The sequence below is a fragment of the Neofelis nebulosa genome, chromosome 3 (assembly GCF_028018385.1).
Source record: "Neofelis nebulosa isolate mNeoNeb1 chromosome 3, mNeoNeb1.pri, whole genome shotgun sequence".
NCBI classification, from domain to species: domain Eukaryota; kingdom Metazoa; phylum Chordata; class Mammalia; order Carnivora; family Felidae; genus Neofelis; species Neofelis nebulosa.
In genome coordinates, this window is record NC_080784.1 from 206,925,167 (window position 1) to 206,949,555 (window position 24,389).

The window sequence follows — 24,389 nt, forward strand, 5'->3', positions numbered from 1 at the left end:
ACCGACTGAGCCACCCAGGCACCCAACTTTTTTTCTTTTAATATTTACTTATTTTTAAGAGAGAGAGACAGAGTGCGAGCAGGGGAGGGGCAGAGAGAGAGGGAGACACAGAATCCGAAGAAGGCTCCAGGCTCCGAGCTGTCGGCACAGAGCCCGATGTGGGGCTCAAACCCACGAACCGCGAGGTCGTGACCTGAGCCGAAGTCAGACGTCTAACCGACCGAGCCACCCAGGTACCCCTGCTTTTTTTTCAAAGAGGGTGTACAAAACCCGTGAAACCCCCGTCAGCTGACAGGTAACAGCCAGTTACCTGTCCCCCAACGGTGTCAAATTGCCGGTGTCCATAGCGGCGCCGAGCTCTCTGAGCTCCACAGAGTGTCACCACTGGGGGGAGCTGGGTGACGGGGACAGATTTTATTTCAAAATAAAAGGTTTAAGAAGAAATCATTGTTTACCAGAGCTGGAAGGACCTGAGGGGCCACACTGGGTGATCGCAGCTCAGACTCACAGCTAGGCCTCAGTTAAACCGGGCTCTCACCTCCTTCTCGTCCACACCCACCGCCCCTCCCCTGCACCCCTGCCCTCGGTTCTCACCCCCTGGCACAAAGCTCACATCCCCCTCCCCCCCCTCCTGCCAAACCGCGGGACAACCAGGGACCGGGGACAGGACCAGGGACAGGACCGCGAGGGCGGGGCTGTTGCCGGTGGTGCTTCAGGGTTTCGACCGTGCTGGTCCCTTGGCCCTGCGTTGTCTTTCGTCCCCTCGTCACATTTCAAAGTCCTTAAAAAGAGATCAGAAGGAGTTGTGAGGCCACCGTGCCTGGAAAGGCCCCAGGTTCAGACATCATTTTATCCTGTTCCCCGGGAATTGCTGCCGTCACCCGCCCAAGGGCAGCCGCCACATGTTACTTCTCACAGAAATCAATTGACAGAACTGTCCAATGGAAGACGAGCGCCCACTGAGCAGCGCACTTGCGATCGAGCCGTTTCAAGGAGAGCGCTACCCAGAGATGCCGACGTTAACATTGATTTTCGGTTTGTACTTTTCACTCTCGGCGGCTTTTTATTTCCACGCGGGGGAACGAGAGGAGAAGTGCATAATAGAAGACATTCCCAGTGACACCCTGCTGACAGGTGGGTAGCTCCACTCGGCGTGTCGCCTTACGAGACCGTGCTGGTTTCTTGCTGCGTGAGCTGTCTGGCGGGGAGTAGCACGCTGTGTGGTTTCCTCTTGAGAGAGTGTATCGAGGTTTGCGAACCTGACCCGAAAGTAGCCTTGGGAGTGAACTGCATAATCCATAGACCGGGAAACAAAGACACAGCACCACAGAATCCAAGCCTGATTGGTCTTTCCGGTCGTCGGGTTTTGTGAAGGAAAAGAATTTCTGGTCCCATTAATCATGCTAATCGTGGCCGAATTCTCAAAGGTAGGTGATGTCTCCGGCTTGGTGCAGCAAAATAGCATGAATCAGCGCAAGTTAAGGTGTCTCTGAGCCTCAGCCCCCGGAGGCTCACGGTGTCCCGCGGGGAGCGGTGCTGGAGGGGGGGCAGGGGTACGCAGATCTGAGACGCTTTCCCAGCAAAGCGTCCATAAAGCCGGCCATGGGCACGGAGATTGCTGCACGTTCCCCACACCGCCTCCCAGCTCGTCTCCGTTCAGCTGAGCTGCCCTGGCCTGCTGAGAAAGAAACAGGTGCCCAGGGCCGCAGAATCGCATGGTAAATACAGTACCTCCAACGTTCAGGTAAAATTGGCATCGGGTTCCCTGATTTTCACGCCAAAAGGGAGAACACAGCAGAATCCGTAAGTGCAGATCATGATTCCATCTCACGCTGAATAGTGTCAAATGCCCCTCTCCACTCACCCTGATGGGGGAGCCCCCGCTGCTGTGGCAACTCCCAGTGGTGTTTGGGACCGTGTGGCGTGAGCAGGGCCGCGCAGATCCAAGGCCGTGTGCCCTTGGCCAAGCTACGGAAGCTGTCTGCTTCCTTTGTCAAAGGGGATAAAAATAATAATGACACCTGTTTCTTCCTGTGATGGCGACTGAATTAATATTTGTACAGCTCTTAGAATGCAGCCAGGCCCACAGAACACGCCCCCGACCCCGGCGCGCCTCCCAGGGGACACGTGACTCGGGTGACGAGCTCCGTGGCCGGCGGCCATTTTCCTAGTAATCTGTGAATTTCAACCTGCATTTGAAGGGGGCAGAGGAGGAGTAAGAGGGACGGGAGCAGCCCGCCCACCCTGCCTGCTACCTTGCGGCCCACCAGCTGGGTGGACGTGTTCCGGGCACACCCGTGGCGGGAGCCTGAGAATCACCTGACCCGCCGGAGGGGTCGGAGGCGGGAAGGCGAATGCAGCCAGAGGGTGGTGTATGCGTGGAGGTCTCGTGCCGGCCCCCCGGAGGCCTGAGTCAGGAGCCTCTTTGGCTCCCCGTCCAAACTGTCCTGCTCTGGTTCTTTCCAATTCTGACTGCCCCTCGCCCTGCCTCCTCAAGCCTCCATCTGTGTTCTGCCTCCTCTGTGGTCTTCTTAGCCGTCGCCCCCGTGCAGTTATTTAGGGCCAGAGCTCAGCCACCTACAGTCTGCTTTAACTACAGGGAAATTGTGGAAACGCGTCGGGACACATGTTTTTAAATATTTTTAAAAAGAGGATATGGCCTTGAGGAGCCTGGCTGGCTCAGTTGGTAGAGTGTGCGAATCTTGATCTTGGGGTCGTGAGTTCATGCCCCATGTGGGGGGTGTGGATTACTTAAATCAATTAAAAAATTAAAAAAATTTTAAATGCCACCAATTATAAAACACCATTATTAAAAAAGAGAGGGGGCGCCTGGGTGGCTCGTCGGTTAAGCGTCAGACTTCGGCTCAGGTCACGATCTCACAGTTTGTGGGTTCGAGCCCCGCGTTGGGCTCTGTGCTGACAGCTCAGAGCCTGGATCCTGCTTTGGATTCTGTGTCTCCCTCTCTCTCTGCCCCTCCCCCACTCACACTCTGTGTCTCGCTCTCAAAAAATAAATAAAACATTAAAAAAGAGAGAGAGAGAGAGAGAGAGAGAGAGAGAGAGAATGTAGTCCTTAAGTCCCATAATATGCTAATGGACAAAAAAAAATACTTGATTAATCCCCCACCTCAAAAAAGGCAAGAAAGAAAGGATGAGGAACAAGGAACAAACAGGATAAATGGAAAACAATTAGCAATATAGTAGGCGTAAACCCAACTACATTTTACATTACATTAAGTGCAAACAAAACTCTCCACCTAAAAGACAAAGGTCATCAGGCTGGATTTATTTATTTATTTTTTTTTAATTTTTTTTTTCAACGTTTTTTATTTATTTTTGGGACAGAGAGAGACAGAGCATGAACGGGGGAGGGGCAGAGAGAGAGGGAGACACAGAATCGGAAACAGGCTCCAGGCTCCGAGCCATCGGCCCAGAGCCCGACGCGGGGCTCGAACTCACGGACCGCGAGACCGCGACCTGGCTGAAGTCGGACGCTTAACCGACTGCGCCACCCAGGCGCCCCAAGGCTGGATTTAAAAACAAAACAAAACAACTATATACTGTTCCCAGATGAAACACTTTAATTTTTTCCTTTTTTCTTTTTTTTTTAGGTGTATGTATTTATTTTGAGAGAGAGAGAGAGAGCCAGCATGAAAAGGGCGGAGACAGAGAGGGAGAGAGAGAGAATCCCAAGCAGGCTCCACACTGTCAGGGCAAGCCCGATACGGGGCTCTAACTCACAAACCGTGAGATCGTGACCTAAGCTGAAATCAAGAGTCAGACGCTCAACCGACTGAGCCACGCAGGCTCCCCAGAAATGAAATACTTTAAATATAAGGAGAGCTTGAAAGTAAAAGAATGGAAAAAGACATACGTGTAAGTATGAACCAAAAGAAAGTGCAAAGTAGACTTTAAGAAACCGAGTATTACTGGAGTCAAAGAGACATACAACCCACAGTATTGGGTTTGATAACAGAAAGGTGTTTTGCAGGTTTCCCACTTGACTGTTCTGACTTTCTTCTAAAAGAATTTTGAGCATGATGAGCTATAGGTTAAGCCTCTATTCTTGTCATTGTTTTTCCTTTATTTAAAAAAAAATTTTTCCTTTAACTATGATTGTATCTGTAATCATCAGCCCATTACTTTGATGTGCCAAATAATGTAATAGCGTATCCCAAAATACAATTCCTAAACATTTCATTACAAATTCCTTTTTATGGGGAGCGCCTGGATGACTCAGTCGGTTGAGCATCTGACTTCTGCCCAGGTCACGATCGTGTGCTTCATGGGTTCGAGCCCCGCATTGGGCTCTATGCTGACGGCTCAGAGCCTGGAGCCCGCTTCGGATTCTGTGTCTCCCTCTCTCTCTGCCCCTCCCCCACTCTGCCTCTCTGTCTCCCCAAAATAAATAAACATTAAAAAACATTTTTTAATTCCTTTTTATGGGGCACCTGGGTGGCTCAGTCAGTTAAGCATATGACTCTTGATGTTGGCTCAGGTCAGGATCTCGGTTTGTGAGATCGAGCCCTGCACTGGGCTCATGCTGTCAGTGCAGAGCCTGCTTGGGTCTCTCCCTCTCTCTCTGCCCCTCTTCCCTGCTCATGCGCGCGCTCTCTCTCTCTCAAAATAAAGAAATAAACTTCCAAAAATCCCTTTTATGAGGACATTTCATTGCACCCTCTGTGCTTTCTTGTTCATTGTGTGTTGCAGCCCCTGTATCTACAGCCAGGACCTTGGCTCAGGTCACCTGCTTACAGCGTGAATCCCTTCCTGACCGCTGTGGGCCGGGTTCTCTGAGCTCTGGGTGCCTGTGCTGCCTGAGCCACAAAATTACTCTGTTTCCACTGCCTGCCTCACTGAACTGCTACCAAGTCTCCAGTGTCCACGAAGTGAGTCCCTGACGCTCCCTCAGGGCGCCCATGGTTGTGAGTGCACGTGCCAAACGCTGCTTGGTTAAGAGGTGCCAACCCAGAATGTGCTCATATTTAATTTTTAGGCGACCATTAAAATGAAAACAAACATGTTAAGGTTTTCCAGGGTCTGTGGGGCTCTGAGGCCACGTCTGAGATCCCCGGTCCAGGAGAGCACACAGTGACGTCTCCTTCTGTCTTCACCTCTGAGGTACGATGGAATCCAACGAAACACACCCATCTAGAAAGTCTGAGAGAGATGACCTCGGGGCCGGTCGTCCAAATCCACCGGAAGGAGTGTTTTTGCTTGTCGGGACTACAAATAAATAGCCTGCAGTGGGTCTGAGGAATCGACCTTCCCTGGGTGGAGGCAGCTCGGGGCGCCTCGGAAGGCAGAGCCCGGCCTCTGGTGTCAAAGAGGTATGCTTTGCAACCACCTTCGTTGCCCAATAGCTTGGTGACTTGGAGCTCTGTGTCCTTATCTGTAAACCAGAGCTCACACCTGCCCTGGAGCAGCGAAGCACCTGGCGTGGCCCGTGACCAGACGCAGGTGTTCACCAGTGTTAGCCCCCACCCTTCGGGACTCTGGCTCTGACCTTATCAACTTGGCCTCCCAGGCTCTGTCCTAAACTGCCAGAACAGGTGCGGCCCTGACTCTGGCTCAACATCCCCCCGCCCGGCCCCCGCCCCCGAAAGGAAGGACACTGCCTGAGAAGCAGAGGAGAGGGAGGGAGCTCTAGCAGAGGCAGGGGCTTGGGGGGGGGGGGGGAAGCTGTGTGTTACCACTGCTGACCTGATGAGTTTTACTTGCTGGTCCTTGGAGACATTTTTCAAACAAGGCTGTTAGTCCCTCGTGAAAAGCAGGCACTGAGAGAGAGAGACATGCACCTTGGAGCACAGTGATCACAGTGTGGGAGACCGTTCTTTTTTCTTTTCTTTTTTTTAAGAGAGACAGGGATGGGCTGAGAGAGGGAGAGAGAAAATCTGAAGCAGGCTCCAGGCTCCACACCGTCAGCACAGAGCGTGACATGGGGCTCAGATTCACAAACCGTGAGATCATGACCTGGGCTGAAATTAAGAGTCAGACACTCAACCGACAGAGCCAGCCAGGCGCCCCAGAGACTGTTCCCTAAAAAGAAAACAATTAGAATTCAGAACCAATAGAAATTTTGCTCCTGGTCGCTCCCGTTCAAAAGGTCCCTAGATGGGGCATCTGGCTGGCTGAGGTCCTGGTCTCATAGTTTGTGAGACGGAGCCCCCCTGCGGGCTTGCACTGACCGTGCAGGGCCTGCTTGCGATTCTCCTCTCTCTCTGCCCCTCCCCTGCTTGGGCACACTCGTATTCTCTCTCGAAAAAAAAGGTCCCTGGATAGGATTCACTTTGCCCAAATACCCAGGGTTTTTGCATTTTCTTCGGGGCGTTAGCGATGGGACACAGGACAAGTGGCCAAGTTCCGCGAGTGCTTTTGTTCGCCCTCCCCTGGGGCAGCTGCGCTCGCATCTTCGTGGAGGCCGCGCCCACCGCAGGGCTGGGTCAGGTCAGGTCCCCCCTGAAGCCGACCCGAGCCGGGAGAGGGGGGTGAGGGGGCCGGAGCGGCCCCAACATGGGTCCACGTGCGCCTGCGAGTCATGGCAGCTGTCCCCCCTCCCCCCCACCGGCGAGGACCCGCGCTTCTGGCCCCAGATGTCACTAATGCCACCTGACACCGTGCCGCAAGCCCTTTGCGAACCCGCCGCCGGTTTGGGAGAAACGTCTGTGCTTCCAGTCACTTCTCCGTAGTGAAAACACGCCGATTCCCGAGGATAAACGTGGAGGAGGAGGTGTCCACCACCTGGCAAACCGCAGTGGACGACAGGCTCACGTTAGCGGGACAGAGAAACGGGCGAGAGCCCAGCAGACACTTCGTGACAGGGGAGACCCAAAGAGCCGGCAAGTGGTGGACAGGCGCTCGCCCTGCTCGTCGGTGGGAAACAGAGCCCAGTGAGATGCCACCACCCCCAGCAAGCGGCCGAGTGTTCACGTGTACGGCAGGCGCAGAGCCTCACACACGGGGCACGAGCTTCACCACCGCCGAGGCCACAGGACGCTCCCCACAGAGCTGCACACCCGTGTCCACGTGCCGCCAAACTTACGCGGCGCCGCTCGTAAGGGCCCCAAGCCGGGGATCCTGCTCACGTGGCCGCCGACAGACAGGTGCCACGTAGCTGCTTCGCGGGGCAGCAACGCCGGACGGTCCGTGCTGCCCATGACGGCGCAGACGGACCCGCTGACGCGTGTGGACACCAGAGCGCGTCCACAGCCCGTGCGTCTGTACAAGTCAGAATGGCGGTCGCCCTTAGGAGTTAGGTAGTGAGCAGGGGCGTTTGGGAAGCGGACGGTTTCTGTCCAGGGTGATGCAGGTGTGAGCTACACGCTGACGGTGTGCGTGTCACGAGGACCTCCGTCGGCCGCACCCACCTCACCGCGCTCCCCCTACATGGAGTCTGCATGCGGCTGACTGGTGTGTAGGAAGACAAAGAGTCCTCGGGGAACCCGGAACGTTCTAGAAGACATCGCTCCATGTTCAAAGGTACTCCTGAGGGCGCTGGCTCTCTGTGCCAGGTCACACCAGGGGTCGACCAGACGACCGGGCCGTCGACCACCACGCTGCGGGGCCTCCCGTGCCTCCATTCTTCCGCTCATGCTCAGCACTGACAAACAACACTGGGCCTTTCTTCAGCTCTCTGTGTAGACTTCACTTTAGGTAACAGCAGAATCGTTAGGTCTACCGGAAGACGGTCACATAACTGGGTGGGAAAATCAGGTCACAGGTAGTATCTACAGGTTGCCTTCACTTCTTACAAAATATGCAACACACATTTACAGGAGAGAGACCAGAAGGGCAATACTGATCACCAAAACCTTCTCGAGGGGACTTTTGCTTTTTAAACTTCCTACAGTGAATGCACCTGACCAGTCTAGTACCAATCCAATGGCCCCCGGTCGCAGCCGAGGAAGACTCACAGTCTGGGGTGGAAGGCACAACCACATCAGGGGTCACAGGGTGGGGCCGAGTGCCTGGACAGGGTGTGCACGGGGTCCCCGGGGGACTGGAGAGCTGCGTGTACACGGCCCGGGAAGGGACTCTGCCTGCCGGGCACCCAGCGGCTCCCAACCAGGGCTCCCTGGAGAGAACACCCTGGAAGGGCGCCTAGGAAGCGAGGTCGGCCGGGAGCTCTGTGTGAACCACACCTGAGCTTTAACACGCACGCACATGCACACGCACACGCACGCACACACGCCACACTTGCCACGCACACACGTGCACACACACCACACGCACGCACACAGAGACCAAGGCCGCGGAGTGAGTGGTGTGGTTTGAAGCGAGGGGGCCAAGGCCCTCGATTTGGAACTCAAGCTGAGTTTTAATCCTGGCTTGGCCTGTTATCATCTGGATGGTTTCAGATGAGCCATTCGCCTCTTCAGCCTCAGGCTCCACACCTGTGCAAGTGGGTGTCATTACCAACACTGCAGGGTCGGAGGGTTCAGCGGGAGGCGGGAGAAGTCAGTGCCCGCGAAGCCCAATAACAGCGGCAGAAATAAGTCATCAAGTGCTTACACAGCGCTCACGCGGGCTAAATTCTGCACCGAGCAACTTGCCAATGCCAACTCACTTAACTCCTCACCCCCTTCGGGATACACCCGTTATTATGCGGTTTTACTCGAGGGGAGACTGAGGCATAGAGCGGGGCAGTGCCCTGCCCGTGTCCCAGCTCCTAGCCAGGACTCCCCGCCGCTCAATCGATGTGCGGTGAGAAGCGTGACGGGGCAGCCTGTCCCCGCCTTTGTCCCATGTTCCATCCCGCGGTGGTGACCTCCCTCCACCTCCGCCGGCCCCTGAACAATGCTTCTCCACTGCCATCTGGTGGCCTCCCAGGGGCATGACACCTCCCGCCTGCCCTCCTCCCACCTCGGGGGCCGCAGATCGAGGCGAAGCCAACGGAAACCACTCCCACTCATTCGGACAACTCAGGCGGCCGCCAGGATCACTGGCGTCGTGACGCTGAGCCCCACTGGTACTCATTCGTTCAAAATCTTCATTGAACGTGTCACAGAACCTCATGGAGCCTCTACCATAGAGCCGAACACTGCTCTCGGCTAATGGCCGGGCCCAAGAGGCCCACGCAAGACGAACACAGCATGTTCCCCGATCTAGCACCTTACAGAACATACGCCTGACCGCTAGACCAGTTGGCAGGCTGACCGGAATGGCCCAGTATGGGCAAGGGTAGGAACGGCGACAGGAGCAAACTCCCAGAGGAAGGGGGGGGGGGGGGGGGCTTGACTAAGCGGGGACACCCTAACCGCTCGGAGACACAGGCAGCAAGGGTGAGTTCCGGAGGGGTTAAGACACTTGGTGGTGGCCAGACGGAGACGCTGACTATTCCCATCGGAGAGGCGGGGGCGGGCGTGCCGGAAGTGGGCCGGGAGGAAGACGGGGCTCATCTCACAGAATGGGAAGCTCGTGAAACAGATTTCCAGGTGGTCACACTTTGGAAAGTGATCCGTCTGCCTGGCCGTGTGCTCCCCACCCCCAACACTCAGCTGCTTCCGCAGAGGTGCCTGCCTGATCGGGCTCTGGGCTTTCTTGCTCCAGTTGGTGAAAGTTCGTAAGTACTCGAAGAGAAGGGCCTACTGTGCTCTTGCCGGGGGGCGTGCACTGGGTGTCCGGCGGGTCCTGGCGGCTGGCGGTCCTTCCCGCTTCCACCTCCTTGCAGGTTTCTCTCCATTACTGACCAGCGTGGTCCAACTCCAGCAGTGCCTGTGTGATCTTCTTTCCGTTGTTTTACTTCGTGGGCTCTCACACTCCGCTTATGCCTTAAGGGTGACGTCTTCTGAGTGACTTGACCCCTTCTCATTATGTAATGTCCCTCTTTGCCCGTGGTAATTTTCATTGCTCTGAAGTCCACTTTACTGGATACTTACAGAGCCACCCAAGCTTTTTTATTAACATCAGAACGACTTACCCTTTTTATCCGTTTACCTTTAACCTACATACAGCGTTATATCAAAGTGATTTCCTCATACGCTGCGTACTAGTTGGGTCATTAAAGAAAACCTATTCTGACAATCTTGGTCCAATCTGTTTAGACCATCTACCTCTAACGTAATTATTACATGCAATGTATACTGTCTGGATTCTGGTCTGCTATTTTACTGCTTTCTGTTTGCTCCCTTTGCTTTTTGTTCCTGTTTTCCATTTCCTACCTTTCTGTGGGTCACTCCAGTGTTTATAATAACCCGTTTTTGCTTTATCTATAGTATTTTTCACTATACCTCTTTGTATAGTTTTAGTAGTGTTTGCTCTAGGGATTGCAATGCACATACTTATCACAGTCCATGAGGATCGACATTTTGCATTTTTTCAAGAGGAACGTACAAACCTTATGACCATGGAAGTGCCTTTGCCCTCCCCACCCTTTATAATATAGTTGTCTTAAATGTAACCTCTACATACTTTGAGAATCACATCAGACAATATTATGCATACTGTTTGCTTTCAACTGTCAAACAATCTTAAAAATAGAGAATGCTCTGTCATCATTTCCCTAATTACTCTGTCATTCTCTCTTCCCTCCTGGTGTTCCAAATTTCCTTATTATTCTCCTTCTGTTTGAAGAACTTCCTTTAGCGAGTTTTTTTTTTTTTTTAACTTTTTAATGTCTATTTATTTTGAGAGAGAGAAAGAGACAGAGAGCAAACAGAGGAAAGGCAGAGAGAGAGGGAGACCCAGAATCTGAAGCAGGCTCTAGGCTCTGAGCTGTCAGCATAGAGCCCGATGCGGGGCTCAAACCCACGAACTGTGAGATCATGACCTGAGCCGAAGTTGGACGCTTAACCAACTGAACCACCCAGGCGCCCCTAGAAATTATTTTAAGGCAGGTTTTCTGGTGAAAAATTCTCTTAGTTTTCCTTGACCTAAAAATGTTTCGCCTTCATTCTGAAGGGTATTTCCGCTGGATATAGAGTGTGGTTTGACAATTGTTTTCTTTCAACGCTTGAAAATGTGCTACTTCCTTCCGGCCTCCATGTTTCTGATGTGAAGTATACTGTCATTCAAACTGTTGTTCCGTTATCAGTCATGCATGGTTTCTATTTTCCATATATATATATTTGTCTTGTGAAAATGAGTAAAAGGAAGCCTCATTTACAATGGAGTCGGGTGGCCCCAGGGGAGCTCTCAGCCCTACCACTCCTGGTCAATTGCAGACCCAACAGGAACGGACGCACCTTGCGGGTGGATTCCACTGTAGCTACTACTTGCCCAGCCCACCGGAAGGAAGGAAGGTTTCCTCCTCCCCCAGCAACAGTTCCGGCCAATGAGAGACTCCACAGCCCAACCAATGAGAGACAGTTACAGCCCAGCCAATGAGAGACTGCCAGGGGTCAGCCAATGAAAAGCACTACACTTCCAGCTCCCAATGGACTTTCTGTTTACAACAGCCCTCCTACCCCCTTTCCTCTATAAGACAGCGTCCTCTGCTTTGTTCTCCCACTGCGCCTTTTGCCGCGTTAATTCTGTTACGTGCCCCGCGGAACCTCATAGGCAGATGGAAAGATCCGTCTGTGCATCTCACGCCTCCCTGCAGCCCTCAGACAGGGTGGGCATCTCCCCAGGACCCCACCCCAGCCCTCGCGTGAAGCATCCAGTGGGGAGGGGTGCAGCTTCCTTCATGGTACTCATCTGGGGCAGGGCAGGTGTACCCAAAGGGGCTCCATCCTGCAGGCCCTTCCAGATCCTCTGGCTAAAGAAACCAGGTTTTTCTTGAGCAAGCTTTCTCTTTCCCCTCTCTCTCTTTCCCTCCCTTTGAGTTTGGTCTGCAGTTGCAGATTGCTGTAGCACCCAGGCCAGGGCAGGTCAGCTGGAGGACACTCACTGCTGAGTTGCGCTTTGAGTCTTGAGGCTCTCAACCAATCACCTTTTTCCTACCTTTCAGAGTCTTCTGATTGTTGTTTTACACATTTTGCCCAACGTTTTTGGTTGTCATTAGCAGAAGGAATAGGGTGGAATGGGCTTACTCCATCTTTTCTAGAATCATCAGTGATCCTTAAAAACTTTTTTTTAATGTTTATTTATTTTTGAGAGAGAGAGAGAGAGAGAGACAAAGCATGATCAGGGAGGGGCAGAGAGAGAGGGAGACAGATTCCGAAGCAGGCTCCAGGCTCTGAGCTGTCCGCACAGAGCCTGATGCAGGGCTCCAACCCATGGACCATGAGATCATGACCTGAGTTGAAGTCAGCTGCTTAACTGACTGAGCCACCCAGGCGTCCCCATCAATGATAATTTTAAAAAGATCTCCTGGAGATGGGCCCTTGAAACAGCATACAATGTGCATTTGATACAGTTTTTTAAATGTCTGGAGGGACAAAGGGCCAGGACAGTTAAAAGGTGCCTAGGACCAAGTGCAGGCAGGGCTTGAGACTTTGCTGTGGATCTTCCCATGCCAGGAGGTGGTCTCTTCCGCTGTTCCCCCCAGAGTGCCCCACTTTGCAGGGGCTGCTCCCTACAGTCGACGTTCCCGTCAGGCGACGTTCCTGTCAGGGACCTGTCTCCTCGCCATCCAGGGAGGCCATGTGGCCCTGCGCCTGTAGTTCTGGGCTTTGGAATCGCACTACCTTGACTCTAATTCTGCCTCTACAACTCACTAGCTATACGACTTTCTCTCTTGGAGATTCAGTTTCCAACTTGTAGACTAGGGAACGGTATGCAGAATCCACCACTCACACCTGGTCCAAGTCACCCCGATTCCCTGCTTCCACTCTGGATCCTTCAGTCTTTTCTCCACATGACAAATATTTTAAGTTTTTTTAATGTTTATTTTTGAGAGAGACAGAGAGAGACTGAGTGTGAGCAGGGGAGGGGCAGAGAGAGAGGCAGGCACAGAGTCTGAAGCAGGCTCCAGGCTCCAAGCTGTCAGCACACAGCCCGACGCGGGACTCGAACCCACGAATCGGGAGATCATGACCTGAGCCAAAGTCGGATGCTTAACCGACTGAGCCACCCAGGCGCCCCCACGCGACAAATAGTTTAAAGTGAAAGCCACTTGATTTCACTCCTCCAAATAACTACTTCCCCGATCCCAACAACGGATGTGCAGGCTCTCTGTGATCCTGCCCCTGCCATACTCTCAACCTCATCTCTTAGCGTTCTCTGCCTGCTGTCCTCACCCCAGCAGCCCTGCTGTTCCTTGGTACCCCAGGCATGCTCCCACCCCAGGACCTCTGCATACACTCCTGCAAGGAACAGTCTTTCCCCCAGATGGAGGCAGCATCGTGTGGCAGTAGGGGAGAGACACTGCATGGCCTGGGTTTCAGTCCTGACTCTGCCGCTTGCTAGGTGTGTGGCCTTAGGCAAATTACTTTTTCTGTTTTGGTTTCATCATATGTAAACTTGTCATAAAAATAGTATCGCCTGTTGTCATGAAAATTCAGACGACATGTGTAAATTCTCTAGAATGCTTGGCAAATACTTAGAACTGAATGTGATGTAGAGACAGAAACATGTCTATAAGGATACTCAGTACGAAATTATATACATCGTTTACTCCCCTAGTCCTTTGGTTCTTCACTCAAACTTCAGGGGGCACCCCGACTGCCCTGTCGAATTCTCCAAGTCCCCTATCCCTGTCACCTGCTTTTTCTTACAGCGTCCTTGTATATTGTATACTTATTTCCCTGTTGTCTGTTTCTCTCTGTACGAGAGCTCCGTGGAAACAAAGATAGTGTCTATTTTGTTCACGTCTGTCCTCACTCCCGGAACGGTGCTGTCACTGGGGAAGGAGCTCATTGTATACTCATCAGTTGACTTGGTGAAGGAATAGAAATGCCTCCTCGAAGCACATTTCAAGAATCGATGGGGCGGCACATTAAGTGCTCAGCACAGTGCCTGGCACACACAAGGACTATTAGCTATTTTTCAATGTCTTTCAATAAACGTGAACTCCTTTCATTGACATTGTACCTGGCAAGGGCTGAAGGGGAAAGGTAAGCCACACGACGCTTTTGTGCCCCAAAGGAGAGAGTGGGAGGCTCTCTCAGGGACGCAGACCCGAGCAGGAGCCTTGACAGCAGGGGAAGGAAGGACTCGACAGGACACGCCTAGGCCTCAGCAAAGGAATTGTGCTGGGTGACAGACACAGCTACTGGGACTCGAGGCAGAAATTTGTCACGGCTCTTTATTTTTTCAACAGCCCTCGCAGCTCTGAGACTTAGGAGGGACTTAGCTTATCCCCTTTTTCCGAGGGAGCTGAGTGCAGAGCGGTGAAGTCACGTGTGAACACGAGCCCACGCCTTCCTCTCTCCTCCGGGGCCTTCCCGCTCGGCCACGGGACCTAATCACCAGGACCTAAGCTCTTTACGCTAACGGTGTTTTCTATTCAGATCAACTGAAAAGAAAATTCATTCATCAGTTAACGTTACGTAAATATTTCTTACCCCTATCTTGTAATAAACATCTCGCGTTTGTGAAACAGGGACTTTCAGGATCCAGCAATGGGACACACGCAGACACGACTTCCTAGAGTCGGCTCCGGGTCTGGGAATGTTTGTGACTGTTACAACCTACAATGATGAGGTAAAGCATTCTTTTATGTTTCGTCACTAAAAGTTTTCATTTGCTAAAAACTCTTATGCCGTGTATCCCCACAAACTTTAAATGTGTCCGCATAGGCACTCATCAACCAGAGTTTGCAATTTTTCCTGTGTACAGCCCCGAATGGAGGCGCTGCACAAAGACGTGGCAAGTGCCCGCCTCCGGGGAGCCTGTAGTCTGGCTGAAGAGCAGAGACCTTAAGGCAAAACATTTTAAAATAATAGAAATGCTAGGCCTCGTACGCATCATCTTGAAGTCTGCTGGTCGTGCTGGGAAGATGGGACCCCCAGGGCCGAGGCATCCCTGTGGTTTTGTCAGGACCACAGCCTCACCCACGCGGGAGGGCCACAGGGGCGCCTCCGCCCTCCTCCCTGGCAGGCACTTTCTTTAGTCATGTGGCAGCCTCTGGTCTGTTTGGTCCCCTTGGGGTTAACAGGAGTAGGAAAGGCAACATGGTCGAGTGGGAAGAAGGCGAATTTTGGAGTCAGAGCCAAGTTCAAGTATAGACCGGCAAGCTGAGTCTTCAGCAGGTTGACTGCTCCAATCCTGTCTTGTCATCTGTACATTGGATGTAACGGAGACCTCCAGTCCCCACCACACCAGCTCAAGACACTCTGACTTGCTCAGTCCACGGATTCAAACGCAGTTGCAAGAACTACTTCCCTTTGGACGTGGAGCTGCCCTGGGGATGTGCTCGTGGTGGAGCAAAGCCTCTCAGAGCAGAACAGGCATTTCCTCTGGGGAGGAGGGGACAGAAAGGTCCTGTTCTCATTACACTGGATGGTTGCCTGGTCCCAGCGTAGGAGATATTTTGACATCCCTGCTCCTGTGGAGACTCCACTCCAGCTGGACTGTTGGCACACTTGAACCTGGCCTGGTACAGCACCTTCTCCTGGTGCGCCTGGCACCGGCCTGATGGTGGTTCTGCCGGGGTCACTTTCCCGACTCCCGTCTGCATAGCTACCTCCCCTCCCTACCCTTATGCTGAGACCCAATTCTTCTTTGTCCTTTTATGAACTATCTGGAAATGTCTCTATGGCTTATTAAGTGTGGAATTGAAATTTTAGTTGAGCTAAAGATTGTCACAGAAATCCCAATTACTGTTTCTAAGACAGAGAAGATTCATTCCTCAAAAGCATAGTTGCCTGAAACAATACCCCCTTCTAAATTTTTTAAATTTTATTTATTTTGAGAGAGACAGTGTGAGTGGGGAGGGGCAGATAGAGGGAGAGAGAGAATTCCAAGCAGGCTCCACACTGTCAGCACAGAGCCCAACTTGGGGCTTGAACCCACGGACCACAAGGTCATGACCTGAGCAGAAACTAAGAGTCAGTGACTTAACTGACTGAGCCACCCAGGCACCCCCTGAAGCAATACATCCTTCTAGAAGGGATGAAAAATATTTTCATTCATTCTGCATTCGACAAGTATTTATCATGGTCCTGATACATACCCCGCCCTCTTCTTGGCCTAAAAGAGACCAAGTTCTCACCCCATAGGCCTGATTTGCAAGAAAACTCTATTTGAAGGAAGAAGAAACAGCCCTAGTTTCAACATTTCTTACAAGATCCCCTTTTAAGGTCCTTATCAGCACCTTCACAAAGCTTCTGACCATTGTTACCTGATCAGTGTGTCTAGGAGCACAGGGCACTCTAAGTTGCCCCGCTTGGTCATCTCCCCGTTCCTACGGCATGTGATTGACAGCCCAAGGGAATAACACGGCTGGTAGGGCAGGCAGTAACAACATCTGTGTCCCATACAAACACATGCATTTTGTATCCCATTGTCCATTATTTCCCTAACAGTCGGTGATGTTGAGCATCTTTTCATGCACTTTTTGGACTTTTTTTCTTTTAGCACTTTGAGTTTATCAATCCACTGCCTTCTGGTCTCCAAAGTTTCTGATGAGAAGTCTGCTGATAATCTTTTTTTTTTTTTTTTTTTAAGTCTGCTGATAATCTTATTGAAGATCCCTTCAATGACCATTATGCAGATCCCTGATCTTGGGAGGACAAGGTCATTCGGCCACCCTGGCTTCCTTCCACACGCTACGAGCACGCCGTTCTAGCAACACCTGCACCGCTGCCTGCCACGTGGCTGGGCTACAGATGCGGATGAGGGCGCGCACAGGGATGGGATGGGTAGCTACTACTGTGCTAAGAGCCGACACTGACCAAAATTAACCACAGTCTACCACCCAAGGCTTCCCCTGGAAGCTGCAAGCTTTCCATAGACTCCATAGTTCCAAAATAGTTACATCAGGCAGATTCTAACCGTGTAATTGTTGTCTAGATGGCAAGACAGACTCCCGGTGCTGCCTACTCCACCATCTTCCCACAATCCTCTTCTGGTTCAAAATATTTTGAAATTTCTTTTAGGATTTCTTCCTTGCCCCATTTGTTAATTTAAAATGTACTTAATCTCTAAATGTGTGTTTCATTTCTCAATGTTTTGGCATCTTCCAACTATCTTTGTTACTGATTTCTACTTTAACTCCATTGTGTTTTGAGGGTAGCCTTTGTATGGTTTCTATTGTCATTATTATTTATTGAAATGTAGTTGATGATCTCTACTATTTTAAATGGATTCAGGTGTGCTTTGTGGCCCAGAATGTGGGCTGTCTCGGTGAGTGTGGCCTTGAGAATTTGCATATTCTGCAGTTGGTGGATGAAGTCGGCTACAGACATGCGTTAGGTGCCGTTGACTGATGGTGCTGTTGAGGCCAGCGATGTCCTTCCTGACCTGCTGCTGGATCTGTCCGCTCCTGACAGAGGGGTGGGTGTCAGAGCCTCCCGACTGCGGGCGGGTTCTCCTCTTCCTCCTGCAGTCCTATCGGTTTTTGTCTTGCGTAGCCGGGCGCTGTGTTGTTAGGTGCTCACCCATTAAGGATTGTTTTGTCTTCTTGGATAATTGACCTCTTTGTCATTATGTAAAGCTCTCTTATGTAATTATCCCCGATAACCTTCCTTGATCTGAAGTCTGCTGTATCCAAATATGAGTACTCCAGCTTTTTTGTAAGGTTAGCTTAGTTAGCATATACATCTTTCTCCATCCCTTAACTTTTTTTAAACGTTATTTATTTTGAGAGAGAGAGACAGAGAGAACAAGCGGGGAAGGGGCGGAGAGAGATGAAGAGAGAATCCCAAGCAGGCTCCACACCGTCGCCACACAGCCGGATATGGGACTCAAACTCATAAACCATGAGATCATGACCTGAGCTGAAACCAAGAGTCGGACACTTAACTGACTGAGCCACCCAGGTGCCCCCTCCATCCTGTAACTTTTAATCTACATGTGTCTTTATATTTAAAGCAGGTTTCTTATACACAACATACAGTTTTGGTTTTGATCCACTCTGACAATCCCTGTCTTTGAATTGGTACATGTAGACCACTGACATTCAAAGTGATTACTGGTATCACTGGATGAACGTTCACCATGTTTGTTCCCATTTCCTATTCACTGCCCTGTTCTTTGTTCCTATTTTTGTCTCCCACTTTTTCTATCTTTTGTGGGTTCCATTTGAGAGAAAGAGAGAGAGAACACAGGGCAGAGGGACAGAGGGGGAGAGAGAGAATCTCAAGCAGACTCCTCGCTCAGCATAGAGACCTCCATGGGGCTCTATCCCAGGACCCTGGGATCATGACCTGAGCTGAAATCAAGAGTCAGATGCTCAAGTGACTGAACTACCCAGGAGCTCCAATCTTTCACGACTTTAAGTATTTTATGTGATTCCATTTTGTCTCTTTTCTCAGCATATCAATTATACTTTTTGAACTTTTTTTTTAAATGGTTGCCCTAGAATTTGCAATATATATTTGCAACCAACACAAGTCCACTTTCAAGTACCACCATACCTCTTCATGGGGGGTGCACATGCCTTAGAGTAATCAAGCATTCCGGATTCCTCCCTCCTGTCCCTTTCCGTGAACTATAACCAAATGCATTGTTGTCATTATTTGAACAAACTAGTATCTATTAGATCAGTTAAGGAAAATAAGTTTTTACTTTACCTTAATTAACTTAGCCCTTCTCTGATCTCTTCCTTTATGGAGATCTGAGTTTCTGAACCATATCATTTTCCTTCTTTGAGAACTTACCAGTTCTTGCAAGGTAGGTCTAGCAATGACAAACTCCCTCAGATTTTCTTTGAGGAAATCTTTATTTCTACTTCACTGTTGAAAGGGAATTGTGCAGGATACAGAATTCTAGGCTAGTGGGTTTCTTCGCTCAATGCGTTAAACATTTCATTCCATGCTGTTCTTGCTTGTGTGGTTTCTGGAGACGTCGGATGTAACTCTTACCTTTGCTCCTTTACAGTGAAGGTGTTTTTCTCCTCTGGCTTCAAGATGTTTTTATCATTGATATCGGCAGTTTTACCATATGCCTGGGTGTAGGGTCTTTCTCTGGTTTGGTTTGTTTGGCATTGGTCCTGTTTGGTGTTCTCCGAGTTTTCTGGCTCTGTGGCTTGGTGTCCGACACTAACCAGGGGGAAATTGTCATTATTGTTTTAGGGATTTCTTCCATTTCCTCCTCTTTCTTCTCCTTCCAGTACGGCCATTACGTGAATGTTACACCTTTAACAATCGTCCCACAGTTCTGGGATATTATGTTCCGTTTTTTTTCAGTCTTTTTTTCTCTTTGCTTTTTCAGTTTTAGAAATTCCCATGGACATATCCTTATGCTGGGAGATTCTTTCCTCAGCCGTGTCCAGTCTAATAAGGCCATCAAAAGCATCCTTACTTTCTGTTACAGCATCTAAAAGGTTTCTTAGAACTTCCACCTCTCTGCTTACATTACCCTTTTGTTCTTGGCATACTGCCTGCTCCCTCCGTGAGAGCCCTTTGCATATTAACCACAGTTTTTCCAAATGCCTGGTGTCTACTCATTCCAGTATCCCTGAAATGTCTGAGTCTGGTTCAGATGCCTGCTCGGTCTCTTCAAACTATGTTTTTGGCCATCTAGTAGTAGTCCTTGAAATTTGTGGTTGATGAAAACTGGACATCATGTACCAGGTAAAAGGAACCCAGTACTGGTGCCCACAGTTTCTGCTCTGGTAAGTTGTGATTCTTTGTATTTACTGCTCTCTCCAGTGTTGGGGGCAGTGGTTTACCCTGTGACCTCAATTCTCTGACAGATCTAAAAAGAACTGCTTTTCTTTTTGTTCATCTTTTTACTTGTTAGGACAGAGTGGCAACTTCCAAACTCCTTGATGACACACTAGAAGTCCTACACCTGTTCTTATAAAATGGCAAACAATATAGAAATTAGCTAAACAGTAAATCAAATTTGCCCAACAAAAATAACCAACTAACAGGTTGGTGTGTATTCTTCTAAGAATACAGTCTTCTTCTAAGCTTCTGGAAACATACATACATGCGTTTTGCAAATGCTCTTTTTAAAAAATATATTGTCAAATTGGCTTACATACAACACCCAGTGCTCATCCCAACAAGTGCCCTCCTCCGTGCCCATCACCCACTTTCCCCCTTCCCCTTCCCTCACCCACCATCAACCCTCAGTTTGTTCTCTGTAGTTAAGAGTCTCTTATGGTTTGCTTCCCTCCCTCTCTGTTTGTAACTATTTTTTCCCCTTCCCTTCCCCCATGGTCTTCTGTTAAGTTTCTCAGGATCCACATATGAGTGAAAACATATGGTATCTGTCTTTCTCCGACTTATTTCACTGAGCATAATATCCTCCAGTTCCATCCACGTTGCCGCAAATGGCAGGATTCCATTCTTTCTCATTGCCAAGTAGTATTCCATTGTATATATAAACCACATCTTCTTTATCCATTTGTCAGTTTATGTACATTTATGCTCCTTCCATAATTTGGCTATTGTTGAAAGTGCTGCTATAAACATTGGGGTACAAGTGCCCCTATGCATCAGCACTCCTATATCCTTGGGTAAATTCCTAGCAGTACTATTGCTGGGTCATAGGGTAGTCCTATTTTTAATTTTTTGAGGAACCTCCACACTGTTTTCCAGAGTGGCTGCACCAGTTTGCATTCCTACCAACAGTACAAGAAGGTTCCCATTTCTCCATGTCCTTGCCCGCATCTATAGTCTCCTGATTCGTTCATTTTAGTCACTCTGACCAGTGTGAGGTGGTATCTCAGTGTGGCTTTGACTTGTATTTCCCTGATGATGAGTGACGTTGAGCATTGTTTCATGTGTCTGTTGGCCATCTGGATGTCTTCTCTGGAAAGGTGTCTATTCATGTCTTCTGCCCATTTCTTCACTGGATTATTTGTTTTTCGGGTGTGGAGTTTGGTGAGTTCTTTATGGATTTTGGATACTAGTCCGATATGTCATTTGCAAATATCTTTTCCCATTCCATCGGTTGCCTTTTAGTTTTGTTGATTGTTTCCTTTGCAGTGCAGAAGCTTTTTATCTTCATGAGGTCCCAATAGTTCACTTTTGCTTTTAATTTCCTTGCCTTTGGAGATGTGTCGAATAAGAAATTGCTGTGGCTGAGGTCAGAGAGGTTGTTGCCTATTTTCTTCTCTGGGGTTTTGATGGTTTCCTGTCTCACATTCAGGTCTTTCATCCATTTTGAGTTTATTTCTGTGTACGGTGTAAGAAAGTGGTCAAGTTTCATTCTCCTACATGTTGCTGTCCAGTTCTCCCAGTACCATTTGCTAAAGAGACTTTTCTCCATTGGATACTCTTGCCTGTTTTGTCAAGATTAGTTGGCCATACATTTGTGGGTCCATTGCTGGGTTCTCATATTCTATTCCGTTGGTCTGTGTGTCTTTGTGCCAATACCATACTGTTTTGATGATTACAGCTTACAAATGCTTTTTTAATTAATTTACTGATTTTGACAGAGAAAGAGTGAGATAGAGTGCGAGTCGGGGAGGGGCAGAGAGAGAGAGGGAGACAGGGAATCTCGGGCAGGCTCCGTGCTGTCAGCACAGAGCCTGATGCGGGACTTTAACCAACGAACCGTGAGATCATAACCTGAGCCAAAATCAAGAGTTGGACACTTAACTGACTGAGCCACCCAGGGGCCCCTACAAATGATTTTTTAAATAAAAAATAGGATCCTATACAGACTGCTTTACCACAGGATATCATGGACACCTTTAGTACAGGTATGGGTATAGTACTCTCTTTTTTGGCCACGTAATATGCCTTTATTTGGCTTTGTCTGAATTTAATCAATCCCCTACTAAAAAGTATTAAAGTAATTTTAAGAAAGCAAGGCTACCATTGCAAATAACACCACACGGAATATCCTTTTACATATAATTTTTTCCACTTGTTCATTTCCATAGAATAAGTTTCCATAGGTAAAACCACTGAGTTGACGGTTATATACATTTTAAGTTTTAATACATATTGCTGACCTGCTCTACAAAATGGCTGTTCAACTTACATTCCCAAATCAGTGTTTAGAGACAGTATTTCTCAATACATTCCCTGGATACTTTTATTTAAATCTTTGACAATCAGATAGCGAATAAGGGATATCTTACTGTGTGTTTGTGTGTGTTGTTTTTACCAACAAGGCTAAATAATTTTCACATTCATCAACCACTTCATTTCTTCTTTAGGAATAGCACAATTCTTACTACATGACATAGGGGAGATTTATTTTTAAGAAGGGAAAGTAGAGAATAATAAACTTAAACTATGGATATCCTCAATCCTAGGTGTTATTGTCCAAGTTATATGGCCCACAGGGAACATTCTATTTTACTTCACATTCACCTGGCGAACACATCATTTGCTTGGAATCTAACTCTACAAGGCTTGTGTCATTTGGAGGGAGTAAGCTGGTGAGTACATGCCTCCCGTGTCCGTGCTGATGAACAGGCGTCAGGGCTACTCAGGCGTGACGCTGGTATGCAGAACCATCACTCCCGACTGGCTAGAGCCTTATGAAAGTCCTGGGACCGCATCTCAGTGCAGCAACCACAGAAGGGGCTGCACAGCTTGGAAGGGGTTCAAAGGAGAGCCACGGTGTTGATTAAAGGGCTTGAAAAACAAGAATTGTGAGGGACCGTTAAAAGAACTGTGATCATTCAGGCCTGAAAACAAGCGAAGGCTGGACGGTAAATTAACAATGCAATTGCAATAAATACAACTCTTACATGGCAGATGGTGACTGGTTATTTTCTAAAGGTGCTGAGTGCAGATGAAGAGAATCTGTATGTTAGCATCAGAAATTAAGCTTCACGTAAAGAAAAATTTCCTGAAAGTCATCAAATTCCCTCGGCACCAAAGGCATTTGCCTAATGGTAAATCTGACGTTCAGGAGGGTGTGAGTACTCTCTCTGGGTCGTGGGTCACCATCTAATGCGTTAATATCACCAAGAAAGACTACTGAGTACGGCAGGGGATTGAGAGCCAGTGAGAGACTAGAAAGAAGCGGGGCCTGCTCTAGAAGGGGCAGGGGGGTGGGGGGTGGAGAGAGCTAGGAGAGGAGTCGGGGAGACACAAGGCAGACGTGGAGGGGAGCTGTTTTAAGCATGTTTCTTCCTTGTCACTGTTTGTACAGCGGATTCACTTAGAGATCCGAGTTGGACAACACGACCTTGATGCAGCCGCTGCTCAAGCGAAGGACAAAGTTAATGAAGTTAGCTTCAAGCTGGAACGTCTAATTGAGCAAATTGAGCAAATAGTCAAAGAACAAAACTATCAAAGGGTCAGTCTGCCCATTCGACTTACTCTCTCTCTTCCTGCCAGGAACGCAGCTCTGGAGACAAAGCCCCCAAACTGCAGAGAGAATAGACTGCCTGCTCCCCGTCTCTCTCTCCGAGCTAGCACGGTGGGGACACTCAGGGTGAAGGGCAAGAGTGAGCTGTCACTACCTTGTCACTGTCTGCTGGACTGTGAGCTCCTCTCGGAAGGGGGACTTGCGGCCCATCCGCTCTCGGGGTGTGAGCCGACAGAGCGAATAAATAAATGCTCCCCAACATGCCCCACGTACATGGAGAGGCTCGGTGTGCCTGCTCTGCAAATGACAGTTCTGTTCTTGTGACACTGTGTGTTTCCGGGTCACTGTGCTCAGTGGACTCTGCTCACACATGGGGCCAGATCTGCCCCTGCGCTCACCTTGTGTCGTCTCCAGACACCAGTTTCCTTGCCTGGAAAATAAGAGGAGGACAGGTGTGCTTGACAGAGTGCCACACGTGAAGCAAGGACGCGGATGATGAAAATCTGTCACTTTGCTCAATGCTGGGAAATAAATGTAAAAGATAATGGATCAAATAGCAGACATTCTACATCAAAATACAAAAACATGCTTTATAAGGTTGATTCTTAGTCCTTGTGTTAAGCTAACAACATGCCCCAGCTTAATCAGATACTGCACTCTGGTATGAGATACTAACTGGGAAATATTAAACATCTTCAAAGCATATACCACCTTCCCCTCAAATTCATACACTAAATACTTTAAGAAACTAAACCTGCCTATTTCTCTTCTACATAGGACCGTGAAGAAAATTTTCGAATGACCAGCGAAGATACAAACAGCAATGTGTTATGGTGGGCTTTTGCACAAACACTAATCTTCATCGCAATTGGAATTTTCCAAATGAAACACCTTAAAGACTTCTTTATAGCTAAGAAACTTGTTTAAGATGTTAACAAAGAAAACTACTTGCTAATTTGCATAATGTTTGGTTAATAAATCAATATGTATTCATAACCGAGTATTGCCTTTATGATTTCAAAGATTATCAGACTGAAATTCATGTTACGGCATTGTAGCCATGATAAAATATTACTTTGACAATGTAGCTTCTGAGTTTGATAGAATAAGCACACCACCCAGTTCTTATTTTAACTTGGTACACATCAGCACTGTCCAATCGAAAGAAAATGTGAGCT

The 24,389-nt window shown here is 49.1% G+C and overlaps 1 protein-coding gene across 2 annotated transcripts; it reads left to right on the forward strand.

Moving 5' to 3' along the window:
- Positions 1 to 926: 926 nt before the first annotated feature.
- LOC131507928 (transmembrane emp24 domain-containing protein 11) lies at positions 927 to 24,211 on the forward strand. Of its 2 annotated transcripts, none has more exons than XM_058723243.1 (5): positions 927 to 1,134; positions 14,426 to 14,526; positions 22,205 to 22,330; positions 23,053 to 23,199; positions 23,989 to 24,211. In XM_058723243.1, exons 1-5 carry the CDS (start codon positions 942 to 944, stop codon positions 24,136 to 24,138), a joined length of 717 nt encoding a protein of 238 aa, XP_058579226.1. In that variant the 5' UTR covers positions 927 to 941; the 3' UTR covers positions 24,139 to 24,211. The 2 variants fall into 2 exon arrangements, with proteins under 2 accessions (XP_058579226.1, XP_058579227.1); XM_058723244.1 differs by lacking the exon at positions 927 to 1,134 and adding an exon at positions 8,782 to 8,968.
- Positions 24,212 to 24,389: the final 178 nt, after the last annotated feature.